The 16167-nt window shown below is 52.5% G+C and overlaps 3 protein-coding genes across 6 annotated transcripts; 1 reads left to right on the top strand and 2 right to left on the bottom strand.

Moving 5' to 3' along the window:
* The first annotated feature begins 1587 nt into the window (after positions 1-1587).
* ABHD1 (abhydrolase domain containing 1) lies at positions 1588-7021 on the top strand. Its single transcript, XM_070234843.1, has 8 exons — positions 1588-1946; positions 4611-4771; positions 5135-5317; positions 5697-5825; positions 5956-6129; positions 6307-6355; positions 6457-6622; positions 6747-7021. The coding sequence occupies exons 1-8, from the start codon at positions 1737-1739 to the stop codon at positions 6938-6940; spliced, it is 1266 nt and encodes a 421-aa protein (XP_070090944.1). The 5' UTR covers positions 1588-1736; the 3' UTR covers positions 6941-7021.
* PREB (prolactin regulatory element binding) lies at positions 6980-10906 on the bottom strand. 3 transcript variants are annotated; one of them, XM_001502512.6, is made up of 9 exons: positions 10501-10906; positions 9738-9930; positions 9321-9541; positions 9051-9131; positions 8827-8951; positions 8463-8636; positions 8241-8313; positions 7889-8048; positions 6980-7720 (listed from the first exon to the last, which is right to left on the bottom strand). In XM_001502512.6, exons 1-9 carry the CDS (start codon positions 10633-10635, stop codon positions 7626-7628), a joined length of 1257 nt encoding a protein of 418 aa, XP_001502562.4. In that variant the 5' UTR covers positions 10636-10906; the 3' UTR covers positions 6980-7625. The 3 variants fall into 3 exon arrangements, with proteins under 3 accessions (XP_001502562.4, XP_070091832.1, XP_023475117.1); XM_070235731.1 differs by having other exon boundaries at positions 10314-10842; XM_023619349.2 differs by lacking the exon at positions 7889-8048 and having other exon boundaries at positions 10501-10898.
* Positions 10907-12630: 1724 nt separating this feature from the next.
* Positions 12631-15195, bottom strand: PRR30 (proline rich 30). 2 transcript variants are annotated; one of them, XM_005600134.4, is made up of 3 exons: positions 14844-15195; positions 14714-14765; positions 12631-14449 (listed from the first exon to the last, which is right to left on the bottom strand). In XM_005600134.4, the coding sequence occupies exon 3, from the start codon at positions 14085-14087 to the stop codon at positions 12786-12788; it is 1302 nt and encodes a 433-aa protein (XP_005600191.3). In that variant the 5' UTR covers positions 14088-14449; positions 14714-14765; positions 14844-15195; the 3' UTR covers positions 12631-12785. The 2 variants fall into 2 exon arrangements, with proteins under 2 accessions (XP_005600191.3, XP_005600192.3); XM_005600135.4 differs by having other exon boundaries at positions 14850-15195.
* Positions 15196-16167: the final 972 nt, after the last annotated feature.

The raw sequence follows: 16167 nt of genomic DNA, 5'->3' as shown, positions 1-16167 counted from the left end.
GGAAACTCCTACTCGTTTTTTGCTTTCAGCTTAAATGTAGAGTATTGGCATTTCATGCCTGAGTGTGCTTTCTCTGACCCCATGGAGTTTGGGCACCCTCGTCAGTGCTCCTGCTGCAGCTAGTACTTCCCGTATCCAGCACTGTGCTCCATTGCAGGGGTGCAACCCTGACCACACATTTGAATCTTCAGAGCGCTTTTAACTTATATTGACACCTAGGCTCCTCTCCAGACCAACTCTATCGGGGAGTGGTGAAACCAGCAAACAGCCGTTGATGATTAAGTATCCAGGAACTTAAGTTTTTTCCTTTTTGCAATTACTGATCATAGCTTTTAGCTGTTGAACCAACTCATTGTTAACTGTGCTGCTGAGGTAATATGCTATCTGGCTCCCACTAGGCTCCTATTGCTAACATCTCCCTGGAGCCTGGGTCACCATGGTAATGGGCGTGTGAGCTATTCTTCACAAATTAGAGCTCCTTGTCCATTTCAGGCTGGCTGAGACCACCAGCTCATCAACTGGGCCCACGCAGATGTCCAATAGGTGACCTTTTGACATCAAGAGGCTAAAAACTCCACCCTCAGATCATGCTAGTGCCGCCCTTTTGTGAACATGGGTCCTATGAAGAGGCATGGTCTGACTATGCTCGCACAGACCTCACCTCCAATCACCTCTCTTCACATTTCAGACCACCTTGCCCCCTATCCCATAAATAGCCCTGAGTCCCTATTTTCAGGGAAGCGAATTTGAGGCTCATGCTCTCGCTTCCTCACGTGGCTGCCTTGTGAGTAAACTCTCTTCTGCAATCTTGTCATCTTAGTGTTTGGCTTTCTGGGTGGTGGGCAAAAATGAACATGGTTCAGTAACATTGGGACCTGGGCACTGGTAGTTTTCAGACTCTTAGATGATTCTAATCTTAAATCAAGGTTGAGAGCCACTGTTCTGTAGATTACTTGTTTCTACATTCCAGTGAAGACACGGACAGCATCCCTGGGGTATCTCAAGTGCCTGGTACAGAGTGGACGATGAGTAAATATTGTACTGATGACCTTGATTGTATGAGACAGCATAGAGAGACACTACATGCGTGACTTTAACCTATATGTGTGTGACTCTACGTGTAATGCCAGCCACTCAGTAGCTGAAACTTGACTATGCGACAGTGTGGGGTGTCACAGTGTGAATGGTTGCGGACAGTGTGTGAGGACCACTGTGAATTGGCTGAACACTGTGGGACTGCAGGGTGTCACAATGTGAGTGGCCATGCCCTGAGCATGAAGGTCATTGTGCATGACTGTACCTTGTGTGACAGGGCAGACTGTCACCCTGGGAGTGTCTGTGTCCTGTGTGTGACTGAGTCAGTGGCTGGGGGACTCGGACGAGGCTGCCTGACTCGTCGTGGTCGGGGCAGAGTTTGAGGAAGAAGGAGCTGGAGGTGCCCCTCACCAAGATGGTGCTGGGGGGGAGGCCGCTACTCCTTGCAAGGTGCTGCACCGCTGTGGCGGCGAAGAGCAGACAAGAGGCGCGAAGGCGCTAGATGCCGGCCGGGGGAGCAGGCAGGCTATTTGCAAGGGTCTCGGATCAGCTCCGCGCGGAGCTGCTAGCGCAGCCGGCCCACCCCTGAGACGTCCTAGCACCTCCCGTCGCCGCGGGCCGCACCGGCAGCGGGCGGGGCCGGATCCCGAAACCGACGGGCAGTGGAGGCAGGACACGCACAGGCCGTCCAATGGCGTAGAATGGGCGGGGCCCGGCGCTCACCTGCTGCACAACTAGACAAGGTCGAGGGGCTGGAACCACTCAAGAATTTGGGAGTTGGAACCCAGCGACGCAAGATGCTGACCTCCTTCCTGAGCTCCCAGAATGGCATCTGGACAGAGCCCTTCTCTCTGCTTTTGGGTCTTGGCGCTGCCCTCTACCTGGGCTACTACTGGGCGTGTGTGCCCCAGGTGGGTGAGTGTCCAGAGCTCTGGCCAGCGGGTTTGGGACCTTTGGGTCTAGGGAGCAGCTTCCAGCGCGGGGCTCGAGCCCTTTGTGGGAGCTAGCATGGTTGGCTGCCTACCTCACGTGAAATCTGACGCCCCAACCACACCGCCAACCCCGCCGCGCTCTAGCCGGGGTCGCTTTGCTGTTATCACCTAATGGAGAGTAGCTTCTTTGCCTCCCTAGATTCTCTGCATCCTGCGTGTTCCTCACGCCGGCTGGGCCTTTCAGGCATCGGAGGGGTGCTACTCCCTATGCTGTGGACAAACATTTGGGGAAAGTCATCTAGAGGTGTCAGGGAGATATGCACTTTTTTTTCTTTTTAGGCAGGGTAGCTGAGTTTCTCACTAGCTGCACTAAATGAAGGAACTGGAGGCCCGTGGGGCTGTGGCTAATCCCCACATCACCTTATCAGCTTAGTAGGGGCTTGCTTCTGTTAAACGCTGGCAGAGGTTCCCCTCCTAGCTCAGGACTGACGAATAACCCTAACTGCCGGTTCTCATTCAGCCCTGTGTTAAGTTCTAGGTTCTCCATGTATAGTGCAATGGGAAAGTCTGAAGAGGCTGATTTTGATGAACTTGGAGACTTTTTTCTCACTGCAATTTACATAAAACACATAATTTACATATCCAGAAAAATCTAAATCTTTTAATCTTCATTGAACGCTGTTCTAGGTAGCCGAGTCTAACAAGAAACTTATTGATTTAAGCCCTTTGAAAAGACCTACAGCGAATTTTAATGCTACCTAGACTCTTCTGTATTTTCAGAGCTTTCTACATTCACATGTATTGTTTATAAAATAAGTCTGCCTTAACAAAACAATTTAAAAAATCCAAACCTCAATACACTATAAATCTAACCTTCTATGTCTGATTTGGAAAGTCAGTCATTTCAGACCAGAGCTGTTCTTAAACATTTTCCTTTGCTGGCAATCAGCTACACAGAAGTCAGAGACCTCTGCCACTTTATATTCCAAACCCTTCCTTGACTTCCAAATACTGGTTAAAATGCAGGAAAAGTAACATTCTGGAGGCCCTGAGGACATGGAGTTTGGATTATCCAGCACCATAATGGATTGGTATTGATTCATCCACAGTGACCAATGGCATATTACTGATTAATTCTCAGGAATAAGTCAAGAAATGCTTCCTGTGACCCAATTTATTAGTGCCTTGTTCCACACTACTGAGCTGTTTGACCAAGAATTTAATAAATTGACAACTCAAATCTTGGCACTTAGGAGTTAATATAGTACAATGACTAAGACCTGACCTTGAATCTCAGCTTCACCACCAATTAGCTTGGGCAAGCTCTGTGACTTGACAAGTTCCTCAACAGTCAAACCTGTTCCCACAGGGGAATCAGTAGTATGTCTCAGAGAGCTGTTGCGAAGCTCACAGGATAGAATCACGTAAAGCGTTTAGCACGATGCTTGGAACATAATGAGTACTCAACAAATTTTACCTACCAGTATTCATGGTAATATCATTATTATTAATTCTGCTTTGCCTCTTGCTTGCTGTGTGACTTTGAGCAAACAACTTAATCTCTGTGAATCATAGTTTATTCACTTACAAAATATCCTATTACATAAGCTTGGGCTTAGCCTAGTGCCTGTATATGGCACACAGTGAATCACAGTTGTTAATCCAGGGCCTAAAAACCAGGGGACAGGTCATATCTCATGACAGTCACGCTACCAACCTAGCCCCTTTTGAATACTAAGACTGCAAAAGAGCTAGGAATCAGCCCTCAAGTTCCTTAGGGCCTGTGACAGAAACGCAATTTCTATTTCTTGAGTCTGAGGCTTGCGGCTTTCTACAGCATTCTCTTTCATAAACCTCCTATGTGGCTAGGCCCTTGATGTCTATCCAGAAGAACCCAGCAGAGGGGCCGAAAGTCAAGGCTGAGTGCCCACTGACCTCTTCTGTCCCTGTCATCCTATCCCCATTACCTTCTTCCTGGCTGGCATACAAGAGAAAATCTGCTCACATTGGGACTATCCCTCCCTTACACTATGGTGTAACAGCAGGGGCCACACGAGTAAGAAAATGAGGTGCTGTGGTAGAAAAGAAGCCTTTCAACAGTGGTTACACACAGTAGGGAACAGGAATATATGACAATGGAGTACTAAAATCAGGAGGAGCCAGCCAGCCAGAGATGGTTTGGGGAAGATGACACTGCGTGGATAATTCAACTGCAAGGCAAAGGTCACAGACTGAACGGTGCTGCATTTCTTCAGACGCTGTCCAGCATCCCAAGCCTTCCTGCAGGGAGTTAGCTGGGCAATTTATTTTATATTACCTGCTCTCTCCAAAACCGGTTTGGGGCATGGATGGGCTGAGTGGTGGAGTCAGCACCCAGTCCGCTGCAGCAGCTCCCAGCCCTGGTTCTGAGTCGGTTCAGCGTCAGTTCTGGAGAGGTGACAGTGCAGGAGTGCAGTTCTTTGGGAATGTAGCTAGACTGTATTAACAAGGATGAGTTGGCCATTCCAGGCAGAGAGATGCAAGATTCTTCATGACAAAGCAGTGCCCTCCACGCTGGCCTCTGGAGAGGGATCACTCTGGTGCTGGATGTCTCACTGGGTTGGTACAAAAATCAGTGAAGCAGACTGCGTTGTGTGATTACAGAGGCCTCAACTGGTGACTGGCTCCCGGTTTCTAGCCTTCCTGGTGCAACACTGTCCAGTCACTATGGAGACTTTCTATCCTACACTATGGTGTTTCGAGGGGCGGCTACAAACCATCTTCAGAGTCTTACTGCAGTCTCGGCCTATAGTCCCTTACTGGAGGTAAGACAGGGACAGAAGGGGATGAATATGCAGCTGCAAGCATAGGGGAATCCTGTCTACCTCTTTCAAAATGAAGGTAATCTTTGCCCCATCTGCCTCTGTGTTGAGGGTAAAGAGAGTGGCTAAATGGAAAAGCTATTTAATCGCACAACCATGAGGTAATATTCAATCTTTTATGTCCCCATTACCTTGTTATGTATAATTAAGACTTGTTATGGTCTTAATGTTTTGCATAACGCATGTCCTCAAACATGCTGATGGGAAGCTGTGAGAGTTGTCTGTGGGTGGGGCAGGGGATAAACCTTTAGAAGTACATGGAGTTCCTAACGGTATCTTTGTGTACTCTTTTCTCCAAAACCACAGTGAAGTCCTCCAAACCCCAGATGGAGGACAGCTCCTGCTAGACTGGGCTGGCCAGCATGACAGCAGTCAATACCCTGACCCTACCACCCAGCCCATTGTATTACTGCTTCCTGGTATAACAGGCAGTAGCCAAGACCCATATATCTTGCACCTGGTTAAACAAGCCTTGAGGGATGGGTATAGGTAAGGATCAGCACTGCCCAGAGGAATTGGGTGGGGTCTGAGAACTTGTAATAGGGAGGTCAGTTCAGACCCTCATAGCTATGGGGAGAAGGTGCTATATGGAGGGCACCTTTTGACTGGGGTCCGTCTGAAGGCTACCAAAAAGGGAGAGGGGCTTCTAGGGAGGGTCTGGCTAAGATGCACCTGTGTGTGCCACAGGGCTGTCGTGGGGAAGAACTGCTGGTGAGTACCCTCCTTCCTCATCGTAGCCCTTCACCCCACTGCCTTTAGAGATCCTTGGCCCTGAGGCTCTACCTACCTATCCTTCTTCCATTTCCCTTCCATCTCGAGCCCTTCCATTTTTCTGCCATCTGATGGGGACCTCCCTCTTTACCCAATAATCTGGTTTGCCTCAGACCCACAGGGCCTTTTGTACCAGCTCTACTACAGATTTGGAGACAGTTGTGCACCACATAAAGAACCGCTACACTCAAGCTCCACTGCTGGCTGTGGGCATCTCTTTCGGAGGGTAAAGGATACCTGGGCTTAACCCAAAGGCCCCAGTCTTCCTTTCTTTCCCCCTCCATGTCTTCTCCTCATCTCTGTCCCCAATCACCAATGCAAACCCTTCTTTCATGGTCCCTGGTCCAATCCTGCAGGATATTAGCAATGAACTACCTGGCACGAATGGGACCAGCTGCAGGGCTGGTGGCAGCACTGACTATATCTGCATGCTGGGATTGCTTTGAGACCAACCGCTGCCTGGAGACCCCACTCAACTCACTGCTCTTCAATCAGCGCCTCGCTGCTGGGCTCTGCCAAGTTGTGGACCGGTAGGGTCTCGGCAAGTGAGAGGCGGCAGCAGACAGGGCAGGATGGCACATATGCTGGGTTCTCCCCAGCGCTTGCATCAGTCCTATATCTGGGCTTTCTCACTCATGAGATAAGACAGAGGCTGGCTCTGGGTGAGGTCCCAGAATAGAGCCAATCCTCTATGTGCTCTTTTGCAGAAACAGAAAGGTGATAGAAAAGGTGGTGAATGTAGACTTTGTGCTACAGGTATAGTCTTTCAACCATCCCCCTCTGCCCCAAATTGTCCTTCCAATATCTTGTTATTCTCCATCCTCATCCTAGCCTATCCCACCTTCTACTACCTGCAGGCCCGCACAATCCGCCAGTTTGACGAGCGGTACACAGCTGGGGTCCTTGGATATCAAGACTGTATTACTTACTACCAAGCAGTAAGCCCAAGAACAAAGGTAGAGGCCATCCAGATCCCTGTGCTTTGCCTCAACGCAGCTGATGATCCCTTCTCTCCAGTCCATAGTGAGCACCCTGAATCGGGACACTTTAGGCACCAGGGAAAATGGGCCATGAGGTGCAAGTGGAGAGCGCCTGAGCTCTCAGTAAAGGCCAGGGTTCCTGACCTCTTCTCCCACCCCTCCCCCAGCCTTTCCCCTACAGGCTGCCCAACTCTCTCCCCATGTCGCACTGCTCATCACAGCCCGCGGCGGCCACATCGGCTTCCTGGAAGGACTGCTCCCCTGGCAGCACTGCTACATGAGCCGCCTCTTGCATCAGTATGCCAAAGCCATCTTCCAGCACCAAGAGGAGCTGCTCAGCCTCAAGGCTCTCTCACCTTAGGGAGGCAAGAGCTGACAAGAGTAGCATATGGGGTCTCAGTTCAGTCTTCCTTTGTTTATTAAAGATCAACTTTTCCTGCCACATGGGCGGAGGCTCATTCTCCCTTTGCTCAAGGCTAGGGTAGACCATCCAGGAACTTACTGCATATTTAGCCTGGCCGGCTTCGAGCTACCCAGGTGAATCCATAGATTACTGCCTGGGTCTTCCTTTTGCCCCTTCCTTCCCTAACAGCAAGTCCCAGGCCAGTGCTTGTCCCAGCAAATGCCAGGGGCTCACATGAAGAGCAACTGGCCATAACGCCTTGAGGAGAGGAGGAGAAAATAACTATTTCTTCAGGAAGGACAGCAGTGCCTCCAGGTCCTTGGGCATCTTCACATGTTTCTGGAGAAATGACAAGCTCAACTCTAGAACCCTGGGTAAGCAGAAGGAGGCAGGTGGTATGGCCTGGGCTTCAGACACCACTGTCCTGGGTGGATCCAGAGATGATGAATGCAAGGTTCCCAGGACTCAGAGTCACACAGGGCCACAGCCAAATTTTAACTGGGAAGGGTAGGCAGTGCCCATCAGCCTCATCAGAGGCAACCTGAGCTGTGGATCCAAGTGGAGTCAGCAGTGGGAAACAGGCCTCCACTCTGATCTAGAAGGCGGCAGTGTCCAGGCCCCTGATTCCCTGGTAACAGGAAGGCTAAAGAAAACCTGGAAAGGCACTCTGGAGCAGCAGGATGGTCATAACAATAAGCCCGACACATAGCAGCAGCAGCAGCCACACAGGAACACTCCCTGCAGGAAAGGCAAGGGGAGATGTCAGCAGGCAGAGGGGCTTCACAGCCCAAGGAACAGACACATTCAAGGAGGGGAAAGAAGCTACAAACAAGCAGCCCGTTCTCCAGGGGGCAAGTTTTTGCTACAGCTAAAGGTGGGGTGATACCCCCCACGCCAATGACTCACGCCGTGAGGGCAGCAGGTGCAGCTGGCAACGACTATCCACAGCCACAGAGAACAGGGCAGTTTCGTGGGACCCAAGGAGCTCTGGACCACGACCCTTCTCAGGTAGAAAGGCCACATCTGTCACCACAATGCCATGGGCCTCCTTCACGTAGTAGAGGCGCTGGGGACAAGAGGAAAACTAGTGAGGAAGGCCCAGTTGGGAACATTCTTTCTAGAAAACATACCCCTTGCCCCCAGAAGGCTTTCCCTCTACAGACTGGGCCAGACTCCTTCCTGCACACTCAGGGTAGAAGCCAGCCTAGAGCCCCCACACCAAAGAGCCCTCAGAGCTATGCCCACCTCTACCCATTACCTGGAGAGAGAAAGCTATGTAGATGGCAACAGAGCCAGTGACCGTGCCCAGGCCTAGGAAGGTGCCCGATTCACTGCCAACAAACAAGAAAGCGCTCATTGTCCTGGATGCCTGTGCAGCAACCATCACTCACTAACAACAGTCCTCAGGGACTGAGACAGGACACCTTCCTGAGCTCCCCCAGGCACCCCCACACACAGTCAAACTAGCATTGTCTCATACCTGACACTAAGGCAGGAGATGACTTCATGGCCACAGGACCTGGTCCGAAGGGGTAAGAAGGTGGAGCCATCCCAGGCCGTGAGGTAGCAGGGTGGGGGCTGGCGCAGACGCTTATGGGGAATCTGCACTGTGAAAAGTCGCAACCCAGCAGGCTGGTCTGGAACTTGCCCAAACCTGGGGGGCGAGTGAGGGGCTAGTTCAGCTCCTGGAGGCTCTTCAGAGGTTTGTGCCCTCCTGCACCCTGGTCCTGCTTGGGGTAACACCTGCTAAGGCTATGATCCTCCCCAGCCTTCCCCCAGTCTTTGCCCACTCCCCCACCACATCTAGGCCATGTCTCTTTTAGCCACCCTCAGGGTCTTCACACCTGCAGGCCTGGTAGCGGTAAGGCGTGTGAGAAAAGGTGGGTCCATTCTCTTGCCAGTGCAGCTGTGTCACCAGCTGATCCTTCTGCCACACGGAGGCCTTAAGGTCCCAGCCCACAGTTACCAACTAGTCAGGAATCAAGATTCCAAGGATGGACAGTTAGGGAATCCACTTACTGGACAAGCAGCATAACCACCTACTTTATCCACCCTCTCACCTCCTCACCTTGCCTTCAGGCCCCACAGCCAGGTCCTCAATCTCCCCTTCATGGGCTTTGAACTCCAGCACTTTCTCCAGGCTGGGTACCTGCAGCCAAACCACCAGCATGGTTAGCCCAGGTACCCAGCAAGAGTACACTGACCCCCATCCCTCTTCTCTTCCAATGGCCGCTCAGTGCAGGCTTCACTCACAAGCCTCCCAGAGCTCATGTTCAGTTTCTCACAATTTTGGCCTTGCTGCTACGGACACACATCCTCTAACCCCCCAAAACCACACCTTCCAGACCCGAACATAGCCATCTGTCCCTCCAGTGGCAAGTAGAGTACTATCGTGGTTGAAGCAGACGACTTTCTGCAGTGGATCAGGGCTGAAGTCTGTCTGCACTGCCTGCAAATTCTCTACACTGAGTTCTACCCCCTCTTGGTGGGTTTCAGCTCCAGATTTCTTCTCTGCTGGGGCTGCCCCCTTCCTTTGTCGAGGCCTCTGCTCCTTGGAACCTGCAACACAAACAGTCTGCCAGGTTCCAGGCTTCTGTAGTAAGTAGTACTGCCCATCTCTACACAACTGGTGAACATCCAGCTTCTCGCCTCTTACCATAACCCCACCTCCAGCCCCACTTCTTTAGAGACCAAGATGAGAGTGATCGCACTCAATTAACCCTTTTCCCAAAGGGTTGGGGAGGGGGCTTCTCACCTGCCTTCTCTGCCTTGTTTTTGCCCTTCTGCTGAAGGGTCTGGAAGCGCAGGAGCTGACAGTGGGCATCCTGCCCTGCAGCCAGGATGTTACCAGCCAGCGCCAAGTTCATGGTGGCTCGTGTCTCCGTGTCATGGGAGTGTAGCAAGGAGGCGCTCAAGCGCCCGTTAATCTGCTCTAGCTGCAGAAAGTGCTGTGGGAGAGGGAACCAGGATGAGTAAGGTTCAGGGGTGCCTGGAGAACACCTCCAGGGCAAACTTACATCTGATAGTCTGATGCCCTCCACCTTTGCTTACTGCACATTCTAGTTCACAAGGCTTTCGCGACGCGAGCCTTTTTTCTCAAAAATCTGTACAGCAAGCGCGGTTGGATTACCTCCAGTTTACAGAATAGGGTGACGCTCAGAAGCGTGAAGAAACCCAGCCTAAAAGCCAAATGCACCAATCTCGCCGCTGCTAGAGGGCAAAGTCTATGTAGCCTCCGGGGAAAAACACAGGATAACACTCCTGGGGCTGTTCTTGAGCTCGAGTTAAAGCGTTCCTGCCTACGCAGCGCTATCTGCAGTTTTCACTTTACCTTAGCACTCTCAATCGCCCGGTGATGAAGTTCTCGGGTGAAATTCCCGTCGGGACGCCCAGCATGCCGGGGATTCCCACCCGGGAAGAGCAGCGTCCAAAGATAGGGTGCGGCCCGCCCCCGCGACCCCCCCGGAATCGCCCTCAGCCCGTGGCGTGATCCGGCCCCAGTGGCCCTGTGCTCTCACCACGCCATTCTTTATGCCCGTCTTGGCGGCGCCGCCTCCGCCCGCAGCGATGAGCAGCCCGGCGCTGGGGTCCACCTGAAGCGCGTACAACGGAAACGGGGCCCGATACAGCTCTGGCGCCCGGCGCCGGCCCATCCCGCTCGCCGCGCGCTTCACTGCCCGCACGGCGGCAGCCGGGACATGCCGCGCCCGGCCTTCGACTACTGCCCCGGCCGCTTCCGAACTTGCTCCCGCCTCCACCGGGAGGCCTCCCGACGGCTCGCACACCTGCTGGCTTGCCAAAACTTTAACCACACGCAGAGAACCGTAACTCTGCGCTGGGCCGTCTAACCCGGTCTCTCCAACGCGTAGTACGCACGCGCACGTAACCCGCTCTCCTCGCGCAGGCGCAGAACCGCCAATACGAGTCAGCACTAGCCGCCTGCGGAGTGACGCAACAACAGCGCCAGAATTCCGCTCTCGGTCCCCTTGTGATGACAGACTTACCATCTTTTGTGGGGGGTGTGGGAGGCATGCCCCTGCTTCGAGGGAGCCCACTTGATGATTCTGGAGGAGGAGGGGAGCTAACAAAGGCTGAGGGAGATTAATAAATCTTTTTTTTTTTAAGATTTTATTTTTCTCCCAAAGTCCTCTAGTACATAGTTGTGTATTTTTAGTTGTGGGTCCTTCTAGTTGTGGCATGTGGGATGCCGCCTCAGCATGGTGTGATGAGTGGTGCCATGTCCGTGCCCAGGATTCAAACCGGCAAAACCCTGGTCATCCAAAGCAGAGCGCAGGAATTTAACCACTTGGCCACGGGGCTGGCCCCTAATAAATCTTAAATAAAGAAATTCTTGTGGTAGGGCTGTCCACGCTTTAGGAGTGATACACAGACTCATACAAGCAGGGCCTTGACCTCAGAAGGAAGTGATTTGTCCAAGGTCACACACCAGAAACATGACCTGAGTCTCTTGCCTTTTAACAGAGGTAGAGAGGACTTTAAAACAAACCTGGCTTCAAATCCTGAATCCACCTCTTCCTAGTATGAGGAAGTCACTATGTACCTTAACAAAACACCTATCCTCCGTTGTGGACAGAGGTGGGACTTGGCTATTCTCACGGCTCCACACCCTGCTCCTTTGCCTGAGGTTTTGTGGATGGGGGCTGCATCCCTCTGACACCCTCAGAGGGAGGCGACTCAGCTCCCAAGAAGAGCAGGTTTCATCTCTGCCTGACACCCCACCCTCCTGAGGGGACCCTTGGGTTTCTGATCTCCAATGTGAGAGACAGGAACCAGCCTAAGAAGACAGGGCCATCTGCAAGGCCCCTGGCCTAAGGCCCGTAACCAACCCGCAAGCTAGGAGAAGCAAACAGAGACCAGCAAGGTCCACATTTTGCAGTGTCTGGACTTTCCCCGCTTAGGCATGCACCCTAGCACCCAGGAGTCCACTGAATGTGACCCTCATTAGCATAGTAAAAATCACATGCAGGGGTAGAGAGCTAGCGTGCTAATGATATGAGTCGCATATAGTAGCATACTCTGTGACAGCGCAGGTGCAAGTGCAACCCCACTTGTACATGTCACAGCAAGACATTCCTTCCCAGGCTTTGCCTAATAAAAACCCCACAATCCTGGCCCCTAAGGAGCCAGTCACCTGCCTCTTTCCTTTCCACGTCGGCTCCCTTGTGCCTCTCCTGTGCACAGGCTAATAAACTTTTACTTTTCTACTTACATTTGTTGTTTCCCTTGATTTCTATCCTGGGGGACAACAAGAACCCCAATGTGCCGGTAACATGAGGACCCCTTGTTTCTTTGCAAGCGAACGCTAGGAATGCTCTTCCTTGCAAGGAGACACCTCCTGCTACTCCCCCATAGCTGCATCAGCATGCATCCTTGTTAACCTAAGGCGCACCTAGGGGAAGGGGCCCAGTGGCTTCATCTTTGGGGATGCCGTCATCTGTCCCACTAAGTTGAATTAAATGTGAGAAGGGCCTGGCAGAGCCTGGTGTACATCTCAGGTGCGTCCCATGCCCTCCTCAGATACATGGCACCCACTCTCCCTAGTAACTCTGTTTCCTTTACTCTCCCCAACCCATGTTGGGTTCTGGCCCCCTTACAGGTACAGCCCCTTGCTCAGCAGGACACAAACATGAGTTTTGCAGGGTCTGGCTTTATTGGGTACACTGAAGACTGAGTGGGGCCTTAGGTGCCTTTGGTCCTCTTCAGCCAGGAGAGAGCAGACTCCACAAGGGGCTCCCAGGGTTCAGGGCCGGAGAACACACCTGACCTCCAGCCAGCCAGCCCTTCAGGGTGTCTCGGGGGTTCCCTGAGGTCTGGGGCCTGGTGGGGACTGTGGGGTTTGGAGGAGGTGCTCCAGGGGGCCTCCGTGGCTCTGGAACTGGGGTGATGACTTTTGGGGAATGGGCTCTAGAGAGGCAGGCCTCTTTAGGGCAGAGGAAGGCCTGGGCCTCAGGGAGATAGGGGCCTGTTTTGGTGCCTGAGGTGAAGGCCCTGAACAGGGTATGGGGTTTGGTGACTGAGGGCCTGCAGACCTGAGGCTCCCGGTCTGGGAGGGTACGCCTCGGGCTGGATCTGCCTGGGCCTGAGCTGCTGGGGTTCGAGCCTCTGGGGCTCGAGCTGCTGGGGCCTGAGATGCCTGGGTTTGACACCCATGGGCCTGAGCAGCCTCGCCCTGAGGCCCTACTTCCTCCCGCCTTCTTTCTGGCAACAGATGCAAGGCCCTGGCCTGGCCCCGAGGCAGGCGGAGGCCAAAGCCGATGCCCATGCGAAATGGTTCGGATTCCTGGCCCTGAGCACAGGGCAGTAGTTGGGGGAAGGCAAGCAGCTGGGGTCCAGTCCCGTACCTGGGGATGGGGCAAGACGGGCCGCGGGGCCGGAGACACTCTAGGCATATAGGATACTCCACGACTGGAGGCTGGCCGGTTCTGCCTAGCCACAGGCGCTGCAAAAGCAGTAGCCGCAGGTCGTGTGCTATGCGGCGGTGCCCCAGATGTACCACCAGGGCCTGGGCCAGGGCTCCTGGGTCCCTGAACTCTGCAGGGTCCCTCTCGCTTGCCACACATCCCCCCACCACCCCAGGGGACCCGGTGTCCCTGTACTGATGCCAGTGCCATGTCTGCCTGTTAGAGTGGACCCCACAAGAGGGTTGGCTGGGGCTAGGTAGGTCTTCTGGGTGAGAAGGAGACTGGCAATGTGAGTGGGGAAGACAGGAGTTCTGTGGCTGAGAGGGAGAGGAGGAATGAATAAGAGTAGGAGAGGGGTACAGCCGGGGGGAGGGAGAGGAGGAACGTGGAAGGGAGAGAGAGGGGTAATTGTGATGAAAGAAAGCCGGGGACCTTGGGAGAGAGGAAGAGTAGGGATGTAGGGCAAAGTCAGAATTTGAGTCAGAAGAGTAGAAATGGGAGCCGGGAGAGTGGGACCAAAGGGGAGGGGAACAAGGTGGGTGGGAGGGAGGGAGTGACTGCTGGAGATGCAGAGGCTGTAGGTTGGGGGGAGGGGAGTCCACAAGTTGTGAGGGGCTCTGAAGGGGTTGCCCAGGGGGCACTGCGTTCTGTAGCAGTACCTGGTCCTTGTTTGGAGGCAACATTGCCTTGAATCTGGAAGGGATTGGAGTGTCAAGACCAGAGATTAGAGACTGGCAGAGTCAGGACCCCGTATCTCTGAGGCCAGACTTGGCTAAGAAATCAAGGCCTTTGGTGAGCAGAGTGTGGCTCTAGCCTGGTGTTGGTGCAGCTGTTGGTAGCAGGCCAAGGAGACACCCAGCCCTGTAGCACCAGGCTCTCTCGGTGTTCAGGCAGGAGCTTGGGTTTAAACTTGGCCTCTTACTTCTTTGCAGTCAGCCATTGGTGAGGGATGTGTAGGGATGGAGAATCAGAGCTGCCTCTTGGGAGCTGAAGGGCAGTAGCAATTGTCTGGGTGGGCCAGGTAGGGAGACTCAGCCCATAGGACCTACAGAGAAAGAAACAGAGCTGGAGGTATTGAGAGAATTCATCCATTTCTGGCTCTGCCTCGTGTTCTAGTTCCAGGTTGGCTCACCAAAACCCTAAATCCCTGTTACCTTTGGGGTCGGAAGAGCTGGCAAAGTGCACCAGCGAAGGTGAGAGCTGAGGAGGAGAGGAATAGGGAGGGAGGGAGGGTAGGACAGGAGGCGGTTTGGGGCATGGGGCTGAGATGATATTAGGAACTGAGGGTGTTGGTGCTGTGAGCTCTTACAAGTGAGAGTCCTCTGGGCTCGTTTCACAAAGCACTTCAGTGAGGAGGGGACCTGGGAGAGAGAGGAACAGAGTCACCAAGTGGTGGACACACCCTCCTCTGGCCTCAGCTTCTGTCACCGTAAACTCACTCTGACCCCGAGTTCTGTCTGAGCCTTGCCCTCAGTCCTCCTTAAGCCAGGTGGAGGTCTTCTCTCGCAGACTTTTGTCCTAAATCTGAATCAGAGATTCTGCAGGCATCCTGGTCTCCTGCCACTCTGGCTCCCTGACCTCTTGTCGCCCCTAATACTGATGTCCTCTTGTTCAGCCTGGTCCTGGCCGAGATGGCTTTTCACATCCAGCAGCAGCAGTAGCAGTGGGGCCAGCTGGTGAAAGCCTCTAAGACTGGGGCTTTGTCTAAGGGGTGGCTTTGCCACCCCTGTTGGGAGCTGGGAGCCCCATTCCCTGGGGGCAGTTCTCCCTGGGCACTCGTGCCTATGTCACAAAGGTCAGGTGCTGACATCACAGAATCTGCCCCTCAAGGCTCTGGGACCTTCTTTCAGAGATCATCCAAAGGCTGGCTCTTGACAGAGCTGAAGGCAAAAGTCTTCGGGGCACTCTGCCTCCTCTTCAGGCCCTAGCCCCCGCCTCTGCTCTCTGCCCGTGTACTTTACGATTCCCACCACCTCCTTCCGGGGTTCTCCCCAACCACACAGCCTACCTGGGCTGGGCCCTCCCTTCAACTTCCTGTTTTCTTTTGCTTTCTGAGCAGTGCCTCATGCTCTATACCTTTTCCCTCCTTGGGATATGCTTATATGTTTTAATAACTATTTTCTCAACAGCTTCAATGAGATATAATTCACATACCATACAATCCACCCATTTATAGTGTACAATTCACTGTTTTCTAGTATATTCACAGGGTTGTGCAACCATCACCACAATCTACTTTTAGAACATTTTTATAACCTCCAAAAAGAAATCCCATACCCTTTCGCAGTCACTTCTCCTTCTTCCCTCCCCTCCTAGTCCCTGGAAACTATAAATCTACTTTTTGTTTCTATGGATTTGTGTATTCTAGACATTTCATATAAGTGGAATTATAATATATGTGGCCTTTTGTGCCTGACTTCTTTCACTTAGCAAAATGTTCTCAAGGTTCATTCATGTTGTAGCATATGTCATTACTTTATTCCTTTTTTATTGCTGAATAATATTCCTTTATAGAGATATACTATATTTTGTTTTCCCATTCATCAATTGATGGACATTTCCTTGTTTTTACTTTTTTGGTAATTATGAACAATGCTGCTATGAGCATTCTCATACAAGTTTTGTATGGGCATATGTTTTCATTTATCTTAAGTAGATGCCTAGGAGTAGAATTGCACAGTCACATGGGAAGCTATATTTAAACATTTTGAGGAATTACCAAATTGCCTTCCAAATTAGCTGTGCCATTTTTCAATCCCACCA

The sequence above is a fragment of the Equus caballus genome, chromosome 15 (genome assembly GCF_041296265.1).
Source record: "Equus caballus isolate H_3958 breed thoroughbred chromosome 15, TB-T2T, whole genome shotgun sequence".
Classification (NCBI taxonomy): Eukaryota; Metazoa; Chordata; class Mammalia; order Perissodactyla; family Equidae; genus Equus; species Equus caballus.
The sequence above is the reverse complement of the archived record's forward strand: the minus strand, read 5'-3'. Positions and strand labels throughout refer to the sequence as shown.

Coding starts and splice junctions, on each gene's coding strand:
- PRR30 (XM_005600134.4), bottom strand. CDS start 14,087: ATGTTGCCTCCAAACAAGGACCAGGTACTGCTACAGAACGCAGTGCCC.
- ABHD1 (XM_070234843.1), top strand. CDS start 1,737: ATGGGCGGGGCCCGGCGCTCACCTGCTGCACAACTAGACAAGGTCGAG. Junction 4,772..5,134: donor CCTATAGTCCCTTACTGGAG/GTAAGACAGGGA, acceptor CCAAAACCACAG/TGAAGTCCTCCAAACCCCAG. Junction 5,826..5,955: donor GTGGGCATCTCTTTCGGAGG/GTAAAGGATACC, acceptor CCAATCCTGCAG/GATATTAGCAATGAACTACC.
- PREB (XM_001502512.6), bottom strand. CDS start 10,635: ATGGGCCGGCGCCGGGCGCCAGAGCTGTATCGGGCCCCGTTTCCGTTG. Junction 9,542..9,737: donor AAACAAGGCAGAGAAGGCAG/GTGAGAAGCCCC, acceptor TTTGTGTTGCAG/GTTCCAAGGAGCAGAGGCCT. Junction 7,721..7,888: donor GCACCTGCTGCCCTCACGGC/GTGAGTCATTGG, acceptor CCTTTCCTGCAG/GGAGTGTTCCTGTGTGGCTG.